Here is a 23,385-nt window from a genome sequence, read left to right as displayed (position 1 = left end):
TGACGTTAAAAGGAACCTAAACAATTCAGGCCATTGGTGTTCTAATCTGAATTGTTTCACATTTTGTCATGTCAGGGCCTTGTTTACCTGACTTTTCAGTATGTGTTTTGCTCATTGTTAAAGGCTGTATTTTATTGCTAACATTCACATCATTAAGACTTTAATAGATCATTGTCTCATTGGCAATCATATCACATTTTTTATACTAATCATTCACAACTTTAACGAATTTGATAACATATGAAAAGTCTTGGTTGTAAAATTTGCCATTGAATATTTGGCATTATCCATTTATCTATTGGTAATTCATTTGATGCGTTATATGTTTATCACACACTATCAAACAAATATATGTTATTATAAATACTTACCATAAAATGCAACATCATCTTTCCCTCCCTCCCATTCTAACCCAATATCATGTTCGTCTGCTGTAAACACGGTATCATCTACAACATCATCACTGTACATGTATGACAGGGTGACATTACTGACATCTGGTGGCATGATCTCCACGGTAACATTACAGGAATCCTGGGATGTCAGACCTGCTGAGTTAACAGCTGTCACCGTGAGAAAATAGATATGATCATGCAGGAGTTTACCCCTCAGTCCATCTATCTTGATTTTCTTACTGAATCCAACAGAAAAGGGTGGTTTGATGTCAGATTTACCTGCAAAATGTTATTTTAATATTTTATTGTAGGGAGGTGGGTTGTTATTGTTATTTTTCAACATATCAAAACAGTTTCATACAAATTAACCAAATTTCAAATATCAAAAGAACCTCTTGTGTAAAACAGTTAAAGAATATTTTTTAGAGGGTATTTGAAAGATACGTAATTGAAAAGTTGAAGAGAAGAATTAATTCTACAACACTTGATGTGATTCAGACAACAAATCTATGTTTTACATTTGTTATTTTGGGGCCTTTTATAGCTTGCTATGTGGTATGGGTTTTGCTCATTGTTGAAGGCTGTATGGTGACCTATAGTTGTTAAGTGCATGTCTTATTTGTTCTCTAGTGGAGAGTTGTCTCATTGGCTAGTCATACCACATCTTCTTATTTCCATACAAAACTGGTAATGACAAACAGATTGACAGACAGTCAGACTCATATTCATATTCTCCAGGAGGAGATAACTTAAATATCATACCTGTTTCTGTTCCAATTTGTATGATGTAATCCACAATGATTCAGGGGGAGATAACTTAAATATCATACCTGTCTCTGTTCCAATTTGTATGATGTAATCCACAATGATTCAGGGGGAGATAACTTAAATATCATACCTGTCTCTGTTCCAATTTGTATGATATAATCTACAATGTTTCAGGGGGAGATAACTTAAATATCATACCTGTTTCTGTTCCAATTTGTATGATATAATCCATAATGTTTCAGGGGGAGATAACTTAAAAAATATCATTCCTGTCTCTATTCCAAATTGTATGATATAATCCACAATGATTCAGGGGGAGATAACTTAAATATCATACCTGTCTCTATTCCAATTTGTATGATATAATCCACAATGATTCAGGGGGAGATAACTTAAATATCATTCCTGTCTCTGTTCCAATTTGTATGATATAATCTACAATGATTCAGGGGGAGATAACTTAAATATCATACCTGTCTCTGTTCCAATTTGTATGATGTAATCCACAATGTCTCCCACATCTTCACTACATTCCCAGTAAGCTCCCATACTACTGTTAGTACCCTGGTATGTAGTTGGTTCTTCCATAGAGTTAGAAGGATCCACACATCTCACGTACTGCAAGTCTGGAGGAGTTGTATCCACCATAATTCCCTTTGATTGAATCAGAGTTTCTTGTCCAGCAAAATTAACTGCCTTGACATTGTAATAATATGTGGTGGCATTGAATTGATTGTCGTCTATAGAACTGTAGTTTGACTTCTCCACTGTAGCAGGTGTAAGTGACAGGTTTCTAACAACAATATTGATTATCTCGAAATCTTCTGTACGTTTTTCTGCACATGACTTTTCACATCCGATGTTACAACCAGATTGACACTGAATACAAAATGTACTATATAGAGTCATTTGGGCAATTGAATCAGTGCTGTTTGTAGAATCAGATATTCCTACCCACAATTCCTTTATTTGACTTTCTCCATCATAAAATGCTGCTCCATATACACATTTCATACTATCAACTTTAGGCAATGGTATTTTCAGACTTGTTATAATAGCTTCTCCAATGAAAGGATCCATTATGTTTTCTATCGGAGGAAAATAATTATCTTTATTCCAGGTATAAAGTCCAGAGACACCAAAGTCCTTGAACTGTATTCCGTTAAACTGGACAATGGTTTCTCCATTCAGAAACACTTGAATACTCCAAGTTGTAGTAATAGGAGTCATGACCTTTTCTAGATTGACAATAAAGTTGTTATAAGTTACAGTGGGGTCAAATTTAAGTTCAATTTGTCGTGTGATTGTTTTATACTTGTCTCTTATCCATATGAAGCCATACCATTTCCCATTAAACTGGTACCCCGGGATGTGGAAGCCCACACCATAATGATCGAGAAGTTCAGTACCAGGGTCATTTGAGCCATTCAGTTGTATATTCCCATGACCTTTGGTTGTTTTTATTTGGTTAGTGATTACTGGATCAAATGTTGTAGTGTGGAAACCTGTGACATTTTGTGAATCTGTTGTTTTGTCACTTAATCCATCATCAGTTGTATTCTCTAAAATCTGATCGTCAGTTACAATATCTGTGGAGTCAGTAGTCACTTCTGTAAACATCTTGCTTATAAATGTACTGGTCATTATAGGGACATCTAAAGAGTTTCCAATACCTTCCATTTCCAAATTGCTATCATTATCTGGGAGACTGAAAACAAAGTCAGAGAACACACTATCAAAATCTGAAGTCAGGAACCAGCTAGTAACCATCTGGTTCCCAGATGCAGCTTTCAGTATGGTACTATAGTTACCCTCTAGGATCTTATGAGAAGTAAATTTTACACCACCCTTTATTATATGCTGTAACTGGTCATCGTGGCGAATGAATAAGGATAATGTGTCATCTTTACGAACTACACATTCTGAATGAAAGTCTAATCCTATTGGTTCTATCTGAACTGTTGACTGGAATTCTGGGAAGACTTGAACTTGTCTCGGACATTTTGATGCCTTCTCAGTATGAGCTATCCCAATCATTCCCTCCATCTTGTCTGTAGAAGATTGGAAGGTTATGTCAGATTTCCAGTCAGTTCCCATTTTGACAGCCCCAGGAATAGGTGGTGTTATATCTAACCGTACTGGAGGTGACCTGACTGTCGTCTTCAGTCCAGCTCCATTGATAGCTGTAACAGTTATTACATAAGTAAACGCTTGGTTGAGTCTTAAATCGTAGAATTCAGTTTGAAGGTCACTCGTTACATCAGTTGATCTTATAACAGAATAATTACTACTAATGCCATCTTTTAGGAGTTTTCCTTCATCATAACATGTGGTTCCAGAATACAGTTTGACTTCATACTTGTGTACAGAACTTTCTGGGTCCTTAAATTCAGTCCAAGATATTCCCAGTCTCTTTGGATCAAAAACATATGCAACATTTGGACCAACTCCACCAGGCAGATATAATTCTCCAGCTGAAGGGGGTGTGGCATCTATCACAAGGGATGGACCAAAAGATCCCATACATCTTTGTGTAGAATCTGTGGCTATTATTGTGACATAATACTGATGACCATGAATTAAAGACAAATTCTTCATTTCAGCAAACGTATCAATTCCAACATCATGGAGTGGAACCACATCAAAATTAGGAATGCATTTTTCATACTGTTTACAGTTAAGTGTTATATTTGGGAGTTGTATTGGTTTAAATGTAGAAACACCGACTCTAAATTGATCAATGCCCATATCAGCTTGGAACCCACTCCAGGATACGTATAGTTTATCAGTGTATGATTGTACTGTACTATACTCTACCAATCCAGGGAATATCTCATCATGGTAGCCTACTTTAATCCCATTAGAGCTTTCTTCCTGGTAGCTGCCAGCATTGTTGTAGCCTCTTACTGTCATATAATATGTTATAGTTTTGGCGGTTAAGTTCATGTTTTTGAACGAATATGAGGTGTTCAGTCCAACATCAACAAAGTAGAGAACATTGCTTCTTGTTTGAGCGTATCTTCTGTCAGTTCCTATAGATACTTCATATTTTCTGATTTTCTGTGTTGGATCACGTGACTTGGCATCTCCAAAGGGATCCCAGTTAACAGATAATTCATGTATAGATTCCTGATAAGTTAAATCATCTCTCTCCCCATCCCGGACAGTCCCTGGAATAGGAGGTTCTATCTTTACAGCTATCCCATCAGACCTAGCAATTCTTGTCCTATTTAATGCATCAACTGTTCGGATGATACTTATGTAAGTAAAGCCATTTGTCAGATTCATGACATCAGAGAAGAAATGAGATTGTGCTGCAGGCAAGGGGAGGTAATCCTGTAATATATTACCCGAAATATCCTCGACAGACCATTCTGCAGATTTAATTTTACATCTGTCTGAATACTTCCAATAACCTTGAATGACATTCAGTGACGTCTGGTAATCCTCATCTTCAAGACTGGTTCCATCAATTACAGTTAGCTGAGGTACCAGGCTAACAATCACAGGGTCAGAGGTTACCTGTCCATACAATCCAGCTTTGTTGAATGCTCTCACTGTAACTGTAACATCACTGCCATCATCCATGATTAAGTAAGGGATCAAAACTTTGTCTATACCATCAATTGAAGAGAAATCTTGGATATTTGATGTCCTTCCATATGCTCCAATGGCAGCTTCATACCTGAAATCAAACAAAAACATTGCTTAATTATAATGCTAGTTATGGTTCAAAATGCATTGTAAGTATAACTGTGCCTTCAATCATCTTAAGATGTAGTATGTGTCTCAATTTGAGTGAAGTAATTGTGCATGCAACTCGTCACGTATAATTTATGTTCTTTCATCAAATGTTCATATAACTTAATTGTTTTAACATAGCTGTGTAAATGCATAATAGAAGTAAAAAAAACACATGAACCAACTAGATTAACCACTGGTGCAAGTTAAGGGTTGAGTATCACGTTTATACAGATTAGGTGATACATATAAATATATGTGGCATTTCCACTTGCCTGCCATAGGCATCTTATTCAAATGTCCATTCAATGCAGCAGAAATAGGAGACCATTTAAAAGTTTGACAACTCCATCTATGGATGGACAAAAGTGACAAAATCAACCCATGTTGTACTGTACTTATAACATTCACTTTAATTATATTAATATATGTACATGATAAAGCTCTATTCTACAGTAGAGTATATAAATTACCTCTCTATGCCTGATTCATCATCCTGCCATCCATTCACTGTAAATTCAATAAAGCTAAGTGGGATCTGACAATACTGCTTCATGATTGGTTCATCCAAGTCAATACTGGTCACAATGTCAACATTTCCACCAATGGGTATACTTCTATCCACTATGATCTTATATGGTAATGTTTTAGCCATTCCAAGTACATTTTCTAACTTGAAGATGATGTATATTTCTGTTAGGTTATTGTTCTTAATTCTGGTTAATAAATCTCTGGTCCAGTAACGTCTATTTGTATCCTGTTTGTGGAAGAGGGATATGTCTGTCTTTGTTTCTACAGATCCAACTCCAACAGTGAAATTCTTTATGGTACTTTCAAATTCCCTGATCATTTCCCATTTACAGTCCACTAGAGACTTGAGAACTGATATATGTCGTGTACATCTCAAATCTAAGATCTCTGGTATGGTTGTATCAACAGTTATGGATGGAGACGATACCACTCTCTGGTTCCCTGCTTTATCTATGGCACCAGTATTCAGGAAGAATGTCTGTCCATGTTTAAATGAGACTGATCCTGCTGGTATGTAATTGTCCTTAGTAACGTTTACTGGGTGAATGTCATGCTTCCCCGGTAGAGAACCAATAGACCACCAGTTCTCAACAATGCCGAAAGTATCCTTACACTCCCATCTGAAATCAAGTGAATCGGTTCTGTTTTGATACAAGCTTGTTGTAATCGTATCTTGGTTGATCTTTTCCTTTCCAAAACTGATCATTCTAATTTCAGGAGGAGTAGTATCTAATGAGAAACCATCAGAGCATGACAGAATATATTTCTCTTTACACCGATGTCCTGTCTGTGCCCTAACTGTTACATAATAAGTTGATCCCTCATAGAGCTCTGTGTGGATCTGACCTCTGCCATAGGTATCATTTACTAGGACTATTCCATATCTAGTGAACGGAAGGACATCATAATAAAATGGCTGGCTGCCAATGGCCCATTCATATCCAACAACGCTGCATTGTTCACTTTCGAAACCAACAAAGGACATGCCGACTGAAGTTCTGTCAATTGTAAAATCAATATCCTCAAGGTCATTCCTGCCATCAAAAACTTTACCTGGAATATTATCCTTCAGAACTTTAATTGGTAATGATAAGTTCTTTATTTCAGACAACATTCCAGCACCATTTTCAACTTTGACCTGGACATAGTAATACACAGAATCATTTCCAGAAGCTGGTTTAAGATTAAGGTTATTCAGGATAGCCTTATGTTCTGCTCCAAATTCCAGGAAACCATTTGTTACAGATGTGTCACCATAATAAGTACCAATTGCAACATAACTTTTAATAATGCTACTTTGGAAATCATGTGACGTCCAGGTCAAGGTAATACTATGTTGATCATCATGTTCAATAAAGCGTTTATCATCACTAATTTCCTGAGGAGCTGTCTGAAGTCCAAGATGAATCTGAAAAATAAAAAGAATATGTGATAAAACTCAGAGTTGGTAAATATGCCTGTATAATGCATTTTTAACTGACAAATTACTCATTCTGAAAAGTATACATGCCAAGATTTATTTTGTTCTCGTTATTTTTGTACTATAATATATCTGTTTCATACCGGCCAACTTTTAAAAATCTCCATGGGGGATTTTAATCACAAGAGGACCTAATGCTTATCTTATTTTGTCATAAGTGTTTTTATTCTTCTACTATATTGTTTGAATGAGTATGTATGTGCTTAAATACCTTTTTAACTCATTTGAATGCCTGTTTTAAGGTGTTATGTTATGTAATAAAGAATTTTTAAATTCAGGTGAACACCTCTCAAGGGGGAAATCCCTAATAAATTGGGATAGTTGGCAGGTCTGCTGTTTTGTATAACTGCAAAAGATATCTGGGTCTTTTTTTAACCTCTTGAAAGCACTTTCATTTGGTGGGGGGACTCTCTCCTAACAAATTTTCTCGGAACACTCTAAATTACAAGCTTTTTTGCCAGTGCCATTGTCAATTATCATTTCTATTACAGTCAATCCTTGGTAAGTCTCCAAATTATTTTGTACTTTGTTATTAAAACACCTGGGTTAATTGATGATGAATTAAACAGGTGATATATTGCGAGGCAATTTCAACAAAATATAAGTAGACAAAGTTTTTAAAGTCTAAAACTGTATTACCTTATCCAGTACAGGAGGTGTAGTATCTATCATAACACCTGTAGATTCCTGAGAGGTTGGCATATCAGCATGATTAATGGCCACTACCTTCACTGAATACTTGTGTCCACTTAGAAGATTTAAGTTAGAGAGAACTATATTTGCTGTAATATTTTTTTTAATTATTGGAAGTGTAATATATTCTTGTCCTATTGGATAAAACTTCCCTCCTTGACCTTGGTGAAAGTCTTCAATATAGTATCGATATTCCTTCATCCCAGATTCAGGATCTTCAAACTGCCATTTCAGATTGAGGCGTGTGCCATTACTTTGATAATGTTTTCCATCTTCTGTGTCATACAGGTATTTAACAATGGGTGGAGTTTGGTCAATAGTAAAACCATCTGATCTGATGACGCTGGAAATGTCAGCTCCATTTTTAGCTGTCAGTTTGACATAAATATGATCGCCATGTTTCATACTCAGTGAGTAATCCACAAACTCTGTTTTCAGTTCATTGTGGAATGTTTGTGAGAGTTTATTGTTTATATAAACGTCTAGGTTGAAGGAGACAATTCCACTTTCTGGGTCACTAAATCCTCCCCACATTGAGGAGACTTCGGCTGTCTCTGAAGAAAAGTTCATGTCATGTTTCTTTCCAATATTTCCATCCACAATCCATCCTTTTACAGGTGCTGTTGTGTCAATAAGTACTATAATAAACAGACATGTTTGTTAGCTAATGTCATTTTTAGAATAAAAACTTTATGAAAACTTACTTTTTTCACTGGGACCCTTAGCAAAAGAATGAAAAGGCAATTATGATTTCATGTATTTGTTTAATGATTTTGACAACATTTAAATAAAAGAAAATTTCCCCTCCTTTGAAATCCTTCATTTGAATTCAATTTAAATTTCAGGTTAGAATTATAAACTATTAATGATTTTTTTAATTCATTTATTTTCTTTAGTAGACTTTAATAATTAAAGGAGATAAATGTTGAGAAGACTAGAACACAATAACTGGAGTTAACAAAAATTAAGATAAACATCTAGAGATGGTTTCATATTGTCGTTTAATAATTGCCACTGGACATTAAACAAGAAATAATCAATCAATCATACTGTCTTATCTATTAATGTAATATACCCAGACATTTATTACACTACAATGAATTACCTCCATCAGAATATCCCTTCACAGTTTTAGGATTCAGAGCACTATTTTTAGCTATAACAGTGGAGTAATATGTCCTGTTGTGTTGTAGTTGTACGTCTGCGCAGGAATCCTTCACATCACGGGAAAATGTTTTACTTTTAAATGGTACAATATCATCTCTTCCAGCTTTTGTTCCTACACCCCATCTGTATCTGAAATATAAGTAATATATCAAACCACATTTTAAATTAGATATGACCTTGGTAATTGCTACTAATCATATTAGTATGAAAGTTGTATTAAATCCTTTCACTGTTGCTGAAAGGGTAAGTATGAAAATGTTTGCACTGAACACGGTCTCAATTCAAAAACAGATCCTTTGTCACTGAAGTGCATGCTTCAATGGTTTATCCATAACGTGATAACAATTTTGTCACCTAATCTAAAGTAAAATTAGAGGATAGTAATTTCAGCTGTCACAGAAGGCCCCACTCGAGTAAACATGTATATTAAGATGCAAACACTACAAACCAGTAAAAGTCTGAAATGGCCTATATCTGTACTCGACTGTACTGATTTTTACTTGACCAGTCTGAATTGGTCTGAATTTTACTCGACATTACTCGACCCCAGTCTTAACCATACTCGACCGTACTGATTTGTACTTGACCATTATCTTTGCCATTTAAAATAGTCTGAACTATTACTTGACCAGTCTGACACAGTCTTAATCCATTCTCGACCAATTTTTTCAGTCTTAACCATTCTCGACCAGTCTGAACCATACTTGACCAAAAAACCTATACATTTTTTTATTTAGCTGTTAAAATTAATTTCTTTTTTATAAAATAAAGATATATATAAAAACATATTTTTACATCCTTACATGATTCTCAGATTTATCAAATAGAGATAGTTAAATTAAATTATCTTATATAATAATTTAATTATATTAATTTTAAAGTTTTAGAGTTTTGTTAAAAAAAAGATTTTCTTTTAACTAAAAACCACACCTTTACTGAGGGTAATAAAACCTTATCAAGGTGCTTCTTGTTTGGCATGTGTTATTTTTTTTTTTTTAAACTTAATTTTCCTAAATTCCTAAAGAAAAACTATATAGGTTTCATGGTTACATACAATAGTTATATAATTATCTTTTTAATGAGGTAACAACAGACAAAAAAATCACTGAAATTGTTTAACCTTATATTAGAAGTATATCTATTCTTATTATAATTTGGGATATATTTTAAATAATATATATCAAAAAGGGATAAAAAAAATAAAGAAATAGATAAAAATTTTCTTCTGATTAGTGGTAAAGTATAAAGTAATACCTCCTGCTTGGGGCAAACTCATTAAAAAAATCACACCTGTCAGAGAGTATTAATTTCTAATTAACATTCATTAAAAATTGAAACATCCTGTGAATCTTAAATCGCAAGGCCTTTTGAATTCACTAGATAAGTAATACAAGAGTTTAAGAAAAAAAGGGCTTTCTTTTTACCTGTAAAACACATATGTTCTGAGGTAAATAAACCTTATTAAAGTGCTTCTTGTATGCCATGTCTTTAATTTTGACTAAAGTTATTTAAATTTAATTGAAATAAATTTTTTCTGCAACTTTGGAACACATTTCCTTTTTTAAATGGTTATCAAGGATTGCTATGGAAGTTCTATTATCATGATTATATTAAATTCTTGGTTTTTCAAAACAAAGGTGTGATTTTTAAAATTTATTAAGTTGCTTTATAAATATATTTTAATAAAAAAAATGTTCACTGCATTATTAACTAAACTCAACTGACACCATAAATCTATACAAGGCTTAAGTAAATGGTGAAAATTGTCCAGTAACCATAAAATATATCTGAAACATTCCAAAAAATTTGAATGACATTGAAAATATTAGTCACAATTCAGTTTTGAGATTATTTGATCAGCTTATTTTATTTTTATTTTAAAGGTGATATATATATGTAAGTGTTGATAAATATGGTGTTGAATTTATATTATGTTTATTGTGAAATTTTGGTTTCAATGCCATATTGAACACATTTTAAATTTCAAATTGTTGTTCAAATTTCTAGCCAGGGGAAATAGCTGTTAAAAACAGTTCCTAAATTGATGAAATACAATAGATAGATACAAAAATTAGGTCTAGGTTGGTTAAGACTTAGTCGAGTATGGTTCAGACTGGTCGAGTATGGTTCAGACTAGGTCGAGTATGGTTCAGACTAGGTCGAGCATGGTTCAGACTAGGTCGAGCATGGTTCAGACGAAAATAAAATGGTTAAGTACTGGTCGAGTAAAGGTCGAGTACAAGTTCAGACTGTTAAGTATGGTTCAGACTACAGTCGAGTATTATAAGGTAAATTTCAGACCAATTCAGACTGGTCGAGTAAAAATCAGTACAGTCGAGTACAAATATAGGCCATTTCAGACTTTCCTGGTTTGTAGTGAAATTAGAACTCTCCTAAGAAGTAATCAATGTTATTCAATTATAATCATATCTTTAGCCCACAGAAGGCAGATATTTCTGATGCACCATGTATTCCTCCAACCCAAAGGAGATATAAACTTAGAGAGCTTAATTACATACCCCATACCCCCACATTGTCACTGAGCAAACAAAACCTCACCAAGTCTTTGAACTCCTACAAAAGACCACTTATAAAAGTTTCTTGTGGATATGCACATCTTAATATTATGTGCAGATTAACTACAAAGTTGTACAAAATTCTGTGGAGTAGGGCTGACAAACTGTTTCAGTAGCATATTTAGGCCATTTAAAATTCAAAGGAGCTTAACTCTTAGAAAAATCATTTCATCATAATTTCCTGTCTATATTCACACCTACATAGTAAAATCTTATTATCTATAAAGTTTCATGAAATTCTGTTGTGTGGTTTCAGTGGAGTTGTGATGACAAGATCATGAAGAACAGGACTGACGGACAGACAGATAGACTGACGGAGAGGACAGGTCATAAACATTAAACCCTACACAAATTTGTTGTGTGGGGTATATTTATTGTACATATGCACATGGATGGGTATTAACAGACAGACAAGATGATTACTATAGGCATTATGCATTAATCTGTGGAGCTCAAATAACAAAACATTAATTGACTGACAATAAAATGACTTCGAATTAACAATGTTTACATTGAACTTTACTCATTATTACTGATAAATCCTTACTCGCTTAACCCTGATTCAGGATCATAAAATCCATTCCACTGAGCACAAACTTTACTGCTATCAGACTGATACTTAAGGTCTTTGTCCATAACTTCTCCATCTAAAACATGACCAGCTACTGGTTCAGTTCTGTCTATAAGGATAGGGTTGTCACTGTGAGCTGTTGTAAACAGGTCCACTGAAACAGTAAAAACAGACATAAAACTTGAGCAGCTCCTGGATAGGTTCTGTCTATCAAGATAGGGTCATCACTGTGAGCTGTAAACAGGTCCACTGAAACAGTAAAAACAGACATAAAACATGACCAGCTCCTAGCTAGGTTCTGTCTATCAGGATAGGGTTGTTACTGTGAGCTGTTGTAAATTGGTCCACTGAAACAGTAAAAACAGACATAAAACATGACCAGCTACTGGTTCTTTTCTGTCTATCAAGATAGGGTCATCACAGTGAGCTGTAGTAAACAGATCCACTGAAACAGTAAAACAGACATAAAACAAGACCAGCTACTGGTTCTGTTCTGTCTATCAAGATAGGGTCATCACAGTGAGCTGTAGTAAATAGATCCACTGAAACAGTAAAACAGACATAAAACAAGACCAATTACTGGCTGGGATCTGTCTATCAGGATAGGGTTTTCACTGTAAGCTGTAGTAAACAGGTCCATTGAAATAGTAAAAACAGACATAAAACATGACCGGCTACTGGATCTGTTCTTACTATCAGGATAGGGTTATCACTATGAGCTGTAGTAAACAGGTCCACTGAAATAGTGAATATATAATACATGACTAGCTAATGGATAGAATATAGGGTTATAACACTGCAAATTTTTGCAAACAGATTTATTAGACACTGTTAAACGTCATATAATCATCTGAGATCCTTATAAAATTACCTTTTATCAAAATGTTTATAAATAAATATATAATTACCATTGTTAACTGATCGTAATCTAATCCAGACAGGTTCACCTGAGGCAAGGTTTAAATCATCAATTACAATAAAGGTTTGGTTCTCTTTGTAATCAAATGTGGAGTATCCTCTCACATCCACATCATGTTTTGTTAGTCCTAGACCAAAATCTATGTTCTTTATCTTAGATCCTGGATCAAATGTATCAAAATACATAGCCATCAAATTAAAGTCCTCGTCAAAAACAATATCGTCATCTGTCACACCTCTGGAAAAGAAGGGCGGAGTTGTATCAACCATGATGGGTGTCGAGTGACATACTGTTGTTACCATGGCACCACCATGGACCACATTGTTGATAGCTTGGACTGTGACGTAGTATGGACCATCAGGTAGATGTAGATTCCTGGCATATCCTGTGTTGGTCCAGAATTTAGGACTAGACAAGTGAGCATGTGGATCAGAGAAGTTGGCAATATCTGTTCCACAGACTGTTGTACCAACAGACCAAGTATACCCAAAGATACCAGTCTCGTTGTCATTAAAGCCATCCCAGTTAGCTATAACATATAAACAAGAGTGCACACGCTGAAATTTCTCACCTACTATACTGACCATTGATTTTATGTTGATAGTCCTACATATAAAGTTTTACAACAAGTATAACATTAACATTCATGATCCAAGATAATGAGGTCAAGATCAGATAAACCAAGCCGGAAATACATGTACACCTTTAATACAATCATTCCATACACAGATTATAGATGACCTATTGCTTATAGTATAAAAGAAACAGACCAAACCATGGAAATTCTACATTGACCAATGAACCATGAAAATAAAGTCAAGGTCAAATGAACCCTGCCAGACAGACATGTACACCTTAAAATCATTCCATGCATCAAATATAGTTGACCTATTGCTTATAGTATCAAAGTTAACCAGGAAAACTGAACATTGACCAATGAACCATGAAAATGAGGTGAAGGTCAGATGATACCTGCCAGACAGACATGTAAACCTTACAATCATTCCATACACCAAATATAGTTGACCTATTGCTTAAAGTTTAAGAAAAACAGACCAAAACACAAAAACTTAACATTGAGCAATGAACAGTGAAAATGAGGTCAAGGTCAAATAAAACCTGCCAGACTGACAGGTACATCGTAAAATATTTCCATACACCACATATAGTTGACCTAGTGCATACAGTATTAGAAAAACAGACCAAAACACAAAAACATAACATTGAGCAATGAACCGTGAAAATGAGGTCAAGGTCAAATAAAATCTGCCAGATTGACATGTACATCTTAAAATATTTCCATCCACCAAATATAGTCGACCTACTGCATACAGTATTAGAAAAACAGACCAAAAACACAAAAACTAAACTATTACCACTAAACCATGAAAATGAGGTCAAGGTCAGATGACACCTACCAGTTGGACATGTACATCTTACAATCATTACATACAACAAATATATTAGACCTATTGCTTATAATATCTGAGATATGGTCTTGACTACGAAAACTTAACCTTGTTCACTGATCCATAAAATGAGGTCGAGGTCAAGTGAAAACTGTCTGAAAGGCATGAGGACCTTGCAAGGTACGCACATACTAAATATAGTTATCCTATTACTCATAATAAGAGAGAAATTAACGTTATCCTATTACTCATAATAAGAGAGAAATTAACATTACAAACAGGAATGTGTCCATAATACACGGATGCCCCACTCGCACTACCATTTTCTATGTTCAGTGGACTGTGAAATTGGGGTCAAAACTCTAATTTGGCATTAAAATTAGAAAGATCATATCATGGGGAACATGTGAATTAAGTTTCAAGTTGATTGGACTTCTTTCTTCATCAAAAACTACCTTCACCAAAAACTTTAACCTGATGCGTGACAGACGGACGAACGAACGGACGCAGACACCAGAAAACATAATGCCCCTTCTACTATCATAGGTGGGGCATAAAAATCTTAACTTTTTTTTCAAGTAGTCAATGAAAATGAGGTCAAGGACAATGGACATATGACAGATGGAAACTTCATATCAAAAGGCATTTATATACTAAGTATGAAGCATCCAGGTCTTCTACCTTCTGGAATATTAAGCTTTTAAGAAGTTTGTTTACCCTGCCGTCGGGTCACTTTACCTATGTCGAGCTTTCTGCGACAAAAGTCGCAGGCTCCACAAAAACAATAAAGGTACTGATCCATTCTTTAAAAAATTTGAACTACAGCATAAATGGAGCCTTTAAAGCTTTTTTTCCCTAAAAATTTTTTTTTAGAGTTTTGAAAAAAATAAGGAAAAGATGATAGGATGAAATACTTCTCCTCTTGTTGCTTCATAATGTTACTATCATAAATTTTCCACACGTTTTTTTTATAGGGATGGCCATCTTTGAAATGTACTATATCATTTTAATATATCAAAGAATATCGTTTTAATATATCAAAGAATTGTTTCATTTCTTTGCCAGATTTATTCAATTGATATTAACTCCATGGCTTTGTTCTTCAATTGACAGTTGTGGCCTGATCCTCAGTTTGCAAAGAATTCTGCTTAAACCAGTATTGATTTTGTGTCATGGATGGAGGCCACATATCCTTTCCTTTCTTTTATATCACCGTACTAACATTTAGTTTAAACTGGCAAAGAGGGTTGATTAGAAAAGATTTTTTTAAAGCCTTTTTTTCTGTTTGAGTTTTATTTAACAATCACACATGTTTTTTTATGTTGTTTATAATCTATATCTGTGAGTGAACTCACAAAAGAATACCCTAGCCTTAAGAGAGAATATTACCATAAATAGTCTATTATAGAAATATTTAATTATTTCCCCTTTAACATGTTGGAATGGGAATATATTCCTTCAATCACATCCTCAGGAAGTGTTCTACTACTGCATAAAGTTTCATCAATTTTTGTCTAACAAATAAGTTTAAAACTGATATTTCATTCTGATTAATTTCATGTTGATATTAATAGCCTTTTTATGTCAACTTTGTGATCCTACATTCATGACATTACCAGACATAAAATGATTGGCCAGTGTGTATAGAGTTTCTACTCCACCTTCATGTCAACCCTGTAATAATTACCTTATATAAAATGATTGGCCAGTGTGAATAAGAGTTACTACTCCACCTTCATGTCAACCCTGTAATAATTACCTAACATACAATGATTGACCAGGGTGTACAGAGTTAATACTCCACCTTCATGTCAACCCTGTAATAATTACCTGATATAAAATGATTGGCCAGGGTGTATAAGAGTTACTACTCCACCTTCATGTCAACCCTGTAATAATTACCTGACATAAAATGATTGGCCAGGGTGTAGAGAGATAATACTCCACCTTCCTGTCAGCCCTGTAATAATTACCTGACATAAAATGATTGGCCAGGGTGTAGAGAGTTACTACTCCACCTTCATGTCAACCCTCATATAATTACCTGACATAAAATGATTGGCCAGTGTGTATAGAGTTTCTACTCCACCTTCATGTCAACCCTGTAATAATTACCTAACATAAAATGATTGGCCAGGGTGTACAGAGTTTCTACTCCACCTTCATGTCAACCCTGTAATAATTACCTGATATAAAATGATTGGCCAGTGTGTATAGAATTACTACTCGACCTTCATGTCAACCCTGTAATAATTACCTGATATAAAATGATTGGCCAGTGTGTATAAGAGTTACTACTCCACCTTCATGTCAACCCTGTAATAATTACCTGACATAAAATGATTGGCCAGGGTGTAGAGAGTACTACTCCACCTTCATGTCAACCCTGAAATAATTACCTGACTAAAATTGATTGGCCAGTGTGTATAGAGTTTCTACTCCACCTTCATGTCAACCCTCTAATAATTACCTGATATAAAATGATTGGCCAGGGTGTAGAGAGTTAATATTCCACCTTCATTTCAACCCTGTAATAATTACCTGATATAAAATGATTGGCCAGGGTGTAGAGAGTTACTACTCCACCTTCATGTCAACCCTGAAATAATTACCTGACATAAAATGATTGGCCAGGGTGTAGAGAGTTTCTACTCCACCTTCATGTCAACCCTGTAATAATTACCTGACATAAAATGATTGGCCAGGGTGTATAGAGTTTCTACTCCACCTTCATGTCAACCCTGTAATAATTACCTGACATAAAATGATTGGCCAGGGTGTAGAGAGTTTCTACTCCACCTTCATGTCAACCCTGTAATAATTACCTGACATAAAATGATTGGCCAGGGTGTAGAGAGTTTCTACTCCACCCTCATGTCCATTGAATACTGTGGAACCTTCAGGTCCATCTATTATCTTTCTATCAAAATAAAATAAGTTAAACTTTCATAAGATTCGCAAATACATATTGTGTATAGATTTATAAATTTATTTCTAAAAAGTGTCCTATAAAAATCATATAAGTTCACATGGATCTGCCTACCCTTTTGGAGCATCCGAGATCACCCCTAGTTTTGGTGGGGTTTGTGTTGCTTGTTCTCTAGTTTTCTATGTTGAGTTTTGTATACTGTTGTTTGTCTTTTGATCCTTTTTAATTTTTGTCATTGTCAGTTTCTCTTCGACTTATGAGTTTGAATATCTCTTTGGTATCTTTTGCCACTTTCATGGAAACTTAAGAAAAATAAATACTTTATCAACATACTGACATAATATATATGATGCTGAAATGGATTCAGATTTTTCACATGGTAATATAATCCCCATGGTAATGAGATGTGCTAATTATGCTAATTTAAGTGTATACTAAATATTATTGACTTATCCCTAGCAGGTCACAATCATTAAACATTCTAAATAAGGATGATATATGTGATATATGACTGCCAATGTCTGAATGAGAAAACTATTCACCAGAGTCCAAATGATGTGGATTTAAGTAACTTTGTAAACTTATAAGACAAGCTCAAAATCATACATACATGTAGTCTACATTTTACCTTGAAAGTTCCAACTTGTACTGCAGTGACTATTACTATGCTATAGTTACCTATGATTTGGCAGAGACGTTTGGTCAATACATCTTTGTGTGATTGCAGCCTTACATCCATCAAACGTAGTCTGATCAAAAGTAGCCTGTCCAACAGGTCCTGGCTCTGGAGGGGTGTGGTCTACCATAGTTCCACCTGATGACACATAACCTTTGTATCCAAGTTTATTTGTTATCTCAGCATTAAGGATGTATACCATTCCATGTTGTAAATCTAGATTATGTTGAATAAAAGAGCTATAGCCAACTCCAAGTCGTTCATAGTTTTTGTATGTGCCACTGATCCGTAGCTCTGCATTAGGCCCTTCCACAGTGGCATGGAGATCACAGGTTTCTGAGTGATGTTCATAGTCGAAAGCAACACATTTTCTCCCAAAATTAACACATTTCTGTGCACACTCCTCAACATGATCAGTTTTACTTCTTGAAATCTTCTCTGCAGTTAATTTCCCCTCTTTACCAATAGTGAAGAACTTGAGGGGGGAATTCATCTTTGATACATTACGCTCAGTAGTAGATTTCAAAATAAGTGGTTGCCATGGAATGACCTCTGACCCTGATCCTCCTTGACTTTTAGTAAATCCAACTGCCTCTGAATGAGTGTCCACTAATTCAGAATCATCAAAAACAACAACGTTACCACTAATCTTCTTGGTATGACTTGTATAGGGATAGGATTCATCTATTCTACCATCAGGTACAGTGTTATCAAATGTTTTAAGAATACACTCGGTTATACTGGAATCACCTTGGCTATTTTTAGCTTTGACCGTCCAGTAGAGGGGTATTCCATAATGTTCTTCATCTAGCTTGACTGGGGCAGTCAGAGAGTTTCCGGTCATTCCTGTCCAGTCTTGGACATTTGTACCAGATCTGTGTGTTCCTATAGCATAAGATAAGGTAATGTCACTGACATCAGACTTAGCAGACACTTCTAAAAGAAAGGCTGTGTCTGTTATGTCACGACTTTCCAGCTGTTTGACCTCACAACCACCAGGACTTGACCTTCTCTGACGAGGATTGGTTGCTGCAGCTGATATCCTAGGTGGGTTTGGATCTCTCTTCTCATAAGGTTTGTTGAAAATGTTTATTTTATAAGTCGGTAGCTTGTACTTCCAAATACAAGCATCAAATACAGTCACAGTAAAAAATATAAGTCGTAACTTAGCAAATGCTTGAAGTTTCAGCTCCAGTGGTACGATTTCTAGATCAAGACGGAACCTGTAATAGAGAATTGTCTTGAATTAAAGTTCATGGTACAACTCCTAGATTAAAAGAAAACCTTAAATCTATTATAGACAAAAGCTTATGTTATATTCAGCAACAAATAACAACCACTGACTTACAGGCTCCTGACTTCGGATAAAGCTTTAATACAAGCCTATAGAAAATTTGTAAACCCTCACCCACACAATCAAAGAAAATTGGTATCCATAATAATAATAATAATAATAATGAATCTACAGCTGTGAATAACATACCCTATTTTTATTGGAAATTTTCCAAATCCAAATTGAGCAGTGATTGGGAAACTAGTTTCCAGCAGGTGCCCCTCCAGTCTAATTCCACCATATGCAAAACCAATATCTACCTTTATTGATCCCCACACACTGGTACCAATATGTGGCGTTACTACAGCCTATATAATATAACAGAATTATTCTTAGTTCTTTTACTGTTGGAACTTGTCTGTAACTTTAATTTCAAATTACTGGAAATTAGATAAAATTACAAACATTACATATTTCGTGATTCAATAACCAAAAACTAATAAAACAAGTCAAACTGCGCGTTACTAATCACAAGTGATACCCCGCCCAAATATTTTGGAAAACCTGCTTTAAAAATGTCCATTGTACAATTTTATGTGTCATTAATACTGACCATAAAGTAATGTTAAGATTTCATTATGTACACTAACAAGAAATGAATGCTTCTATGCATAATTTAAAGAGTAACTCAGCTGCCATTATTTCTGCAACACTTACAATCTCATTCTAATATTTGGACTTACCTTAGCTTTCATACTCATGATACACATCTCTAGTTTTAATTCAATTCCCATTCTAGCTGTTGCTCCAAAGGCTAAAAAATAGTACATTACAACAAATAGGAAAATATCTTCATATTTATTCTCTTTTATAATAGTTTTTTTAAGTATTTCAATTTTCTTGTGGTTTTTATGTTGCTGTGTTGTGGTCTCCTTACAGACTGGTCCCCAATCTTATGTTATAACATAAAAAGGGTTATTTTTGCAGAAATTAAATTTGACAGAGATCAAATTTTGGGATCCTAAATACCCTATCTGCAAGGTTTTATATCAAAATGTTTTTCTTCCAGAAATATAATAATCACGAAGGGAATATTTTCAGTATACAGTATTACTGCATATTAATTTTTTCATTTCCTTGGCTGTAAAAACATATATGAATTTCTGATATTTGTTTTCATGCAAATGTCCACAACAAAAACAATAAAGACTATGTTTTTCAGTGCTATGAATAAATTATATGCCCATTGTAACAAAACAACAGCTATTCTATGTTATGAACATAATATCAGTATGATAGACAATGATAGACAGGCTGGGTACTGATCTATATAAACCACTATAACTCTCTTTGTTGTGCTATTAGTAAAACTAAGTATTGGGGGTCAAAAGCTGTTGTCTGACCAGTAGCTATGACTGTATCATATTTTATAATTACTTAACTCTAATACTACTGGTCCAACAAAGAATCAGGACCCGATACCAGTAGCTATGACTGTATCCTATTTTATAATTACCTAACTCTAATGCTACTGGTCCAACAAAGAATTGGAACTCGATACCAGGAGGAGTAAAGCCAAACATCTTATTAGGTCCTGGATTAATAATCTGCATATCTAATTCTGCCAATGGAAGACTTCCTTCAAAACAAAAATCTTCTTTCTCAGGAAATTCTCCATCAACATGTTCACCTTTCTCTCTCAATTCCATCAACTAAAATACATTACAGAATTTTGTTTAAATGTGTATAATAAATTAGTCTGTTTTGTTCAAGTGGTATCTATGGATAATACTGATTTAAACAAGAATGTGTCCATAGTACACGGATGCATGGCTTCCAAAACGGTCATATATTCTTGACATTGTCCATCTGGGATAAGCGTGAAACGGTCATCTACTTTTCAAGAGACGGTCGTCTTAGCATAATTCACCAAAAAATTGGGACGTTTTTGCGATCTTTTTGACCCGACCTTTTGCCAACAGCCAGACATTTCCGGTCATAAAAGTGACATGGTGAATAAGTACTATCAAAACAAACCCAACTTTAATACCTTCTCATTATAATCAAGGTTAATTAGTTGTCTGACAGCTGAACTTTACCTGTTCAGGTGACAGGTAAACTATAGATTGTACCAGACATTGATTGGTCTATTCAAAGATATTTTCTTACATTTCAGCGGTTTACATCTAATTTCTTTATTGAGAAAGATTAAAATTATAAGAAATACGTTTACAACTGGTATATAAATATGATTTGATGAAAAATTTAAAAAGGTTGTCAGAACCACATTGTTAGAGCTAGTGCGCATGTGCGCAGGTGGGAAATTTAATTATGCATCCTTGCTCTTCCAAAATGCTAAAATTATCATTGATTCATTTATCTAACCTTCATTTCAAGTATTTTCTTGAAGAAATAACGTGGAGAGAGCTACTGAAACTCAATCGTGCTTTGAAAATGCACACGGATTTTACGTATCCGTATCTGGTCCATGTTTTACCATATTGTCAAGTCAACATCCAGTATTAGGAAAATGTGTTTTTCAAAAACGAAAGTAAAGTTTTTGACAACGTTATTTTGCACAAATAAAGAGTCTAAGGCAGATATTAGCACACTGATGTTGCACACTTCAAATCATTGGTTATATGATGGCCAACTGATTACTATAGTTGTCTTTTGTAACTAAGTCTTAAGAGATTAAAATCAGAATAAGACAAAAAATGTCCGGCTGGCTCAAACATCAAAGATTTTTTGGAAGCCCTGCACGGATGCCGAACCCGCACTATCATTTTCTATGTTCAAGGGACCCTGAAATTTGGGTCAAAACTCTTACTTGGCAATAAAATTAGAAAGATCATATCATAGGGAACATGAGTACAAAGTTTCAAGTTGATTTGACTTCAAAAACTACCTTGACCAAAAATTTTAACCTGAAGACGGACAGACGGAGGGACGGGTGGACAAACGGACACACAGACCCATAAACATAATGTACCTAGGTGGGGCATCAAAAATAAGAGTGTCTAAAGAGTTGAAGCCACTCTACTGGATCTACCTGCATTTTGAACATACTAAAATATAATTGTTGACTAAGATCGTATATGTTAATTTTATATTATAGTGTTTCACTTTCACTGATTTCAGTTGCTCTCTATCTAGACAAAGGATGCAATGTTATGAAAAAAACTCACTCGACCCTTTTAATAAAATTTTCAAAATCCATTCAAACGAGTTTAAAAAAGGCATGGCAATCTCATTGACAGCTGGTCTTGATAAAGTATTCTCTTAACTTACTCCTTATTGTTCATCCATAGTTATTGTGAACGATTTTTACATACATTTTAGTATTACTTTGAACCTAAAAATGTTGAAAGTCTTTTTTTTTTTAAATAGACCCTCAATACCAATTATGTACAAATAATAAGTTACATATCTGTAATCAATGGTGAACATTTTAAATTAAAATTAAAATATGGAAAATACTCACAGCATACAAAGTGGCATTTCTAATCTCATTAATAAGAACTAGACACTTTGTCATATCCAAACCAAACTCAGATACTTCTTCAAGAAGGTCAGGTAAGGTCAAGGAATAAACTCTGTCTTCAAATGGATCTCGTGCTTGTTCTGAGGTATAAGGAAAAAGTAATTAAAAAATAAACGAGTAAATAAACTTGGATGATTAACTTAAAACTGAACACATTTAGTTTCTGTGCAAATATCTTCTCAATTTTTATGCAAATTATCACAGAAAAAAAAAACCAGCACTCTATTGAGGAATTAAATAATTATTCTTTTTCATCACTCTAATTTATTTTTGGTCAATGATATAAGAATAAGGGAGATAATAAATTATAATCCCTGATTACCTTTATCACACATGCATGTGTCAGACCAGCAAAAACAAAGAATCAGCTACTGTCAAAGTCCTAATTATTTTGAACTGTTCTAGTTTTTTATATTGACCTTTAAAAGTGATTACGGAATATTTTGGCCTGAATTCTATAATCTGTCTCTGTTCAAATGTCTTAAATCTTGTATGGATGTAATTTAATAACTTTATTGAAGCTTCAGTTGAACGTTTCTTTTAACTCTATCTACTAAATCAAAACTGAATAAAATGCTCCGCTGGGCGCAACTTGATACGACCGCAGAGGTCGAACCCTGAACAGTTGGGGCAAGTATGGACACAACATTCAAGCTTGATACAGCACTGAATTTGGATTGTAATTAAATATTCGACACAGCATAGGTTTCTGA

The 23,385-nt window shown here is 34.5% G+C and overlaps 1 protein-coding gene across 1 annotated transcript in view; it reads right to left on the bottom strand.

Annotated features, from left to right (window-relative positions):
- LOC127711865 (uncharacterized) overlaps positions 1 to 19,935 on the bottom strand; it is a 31,199-nt gene extending 11,264 nt beyond the window's left edge. The window contains exons 1-11 of the mRNA XM_052218029.1: positions 19,872 to 19,935; positions 19,339 to 19,496; positions 17,858 to 19,078; positions 17,076 to 17,170; positions 12,831 to 13,370; positions 11,899 to 12,076; positions 8,714 to 8,904; positions 7,555 to 8,246; positions 5,378 to 6,843; positions 1,637 to 4,848; positions 372 to 674 (exon numbers count right to left, since the gene is read on the bottom strand). Of these exons, the coding sequence (XP_052073989.1) occupies positions 372 to 674; positions 1,637 to 4,848; positions 5,378 to 6,843; positions 7,555 to 8,246; positions 8,714 to 8,904; positions 11,899 to 12,076; positions 12,831 to 13,370; positions 17,076 to 17,170; positions 17,858 to 19,078; positions 19,339 to 19,496; positions 19,872 to 19,922 (8,107 nt within the window). The 5' untranslated portion in view covers positions 19,923 to 19,935. The remainder of the gene's footprint in view (positions 1 to 371; positions 675 to 1,636; positions 4,849 to 5,377; positions 6,844 to 7,554; positions 8,247 to 8,713; positions 8,905 to 11,898; positions 12,077 to 12,830; positions 13,371 to 17,075; positions 17,171 to 17,857; positions 19,079 to 19,338; positions 19,497 to 19,871) is intronic.
- Positions 19,936 to 23,385: the final 3,450 nt, after the last annotated feature.

The sequence above is a fragment of the Mytilus californianus genome, unplaced genomic scaffold (genome assembly GCF_021869535.1).
Source record: "Mytilus californianus isolate M0D057914Y unplaced genomic scaffold, xbMytCali1.0.p SCAF_8, whole genome shotgun sequence".
In the NCBI taxonomy this organism is placed as follows: domain Eukaryota; kingdom Metazoa; phylum Mollusca; class Bivalvia; order Mytilida; family Mytilidae; genus Mytilus; species Mytilus californianus.
This window is presented reverse-complemented; position numbering and strand designations above follow the sequence as displayed.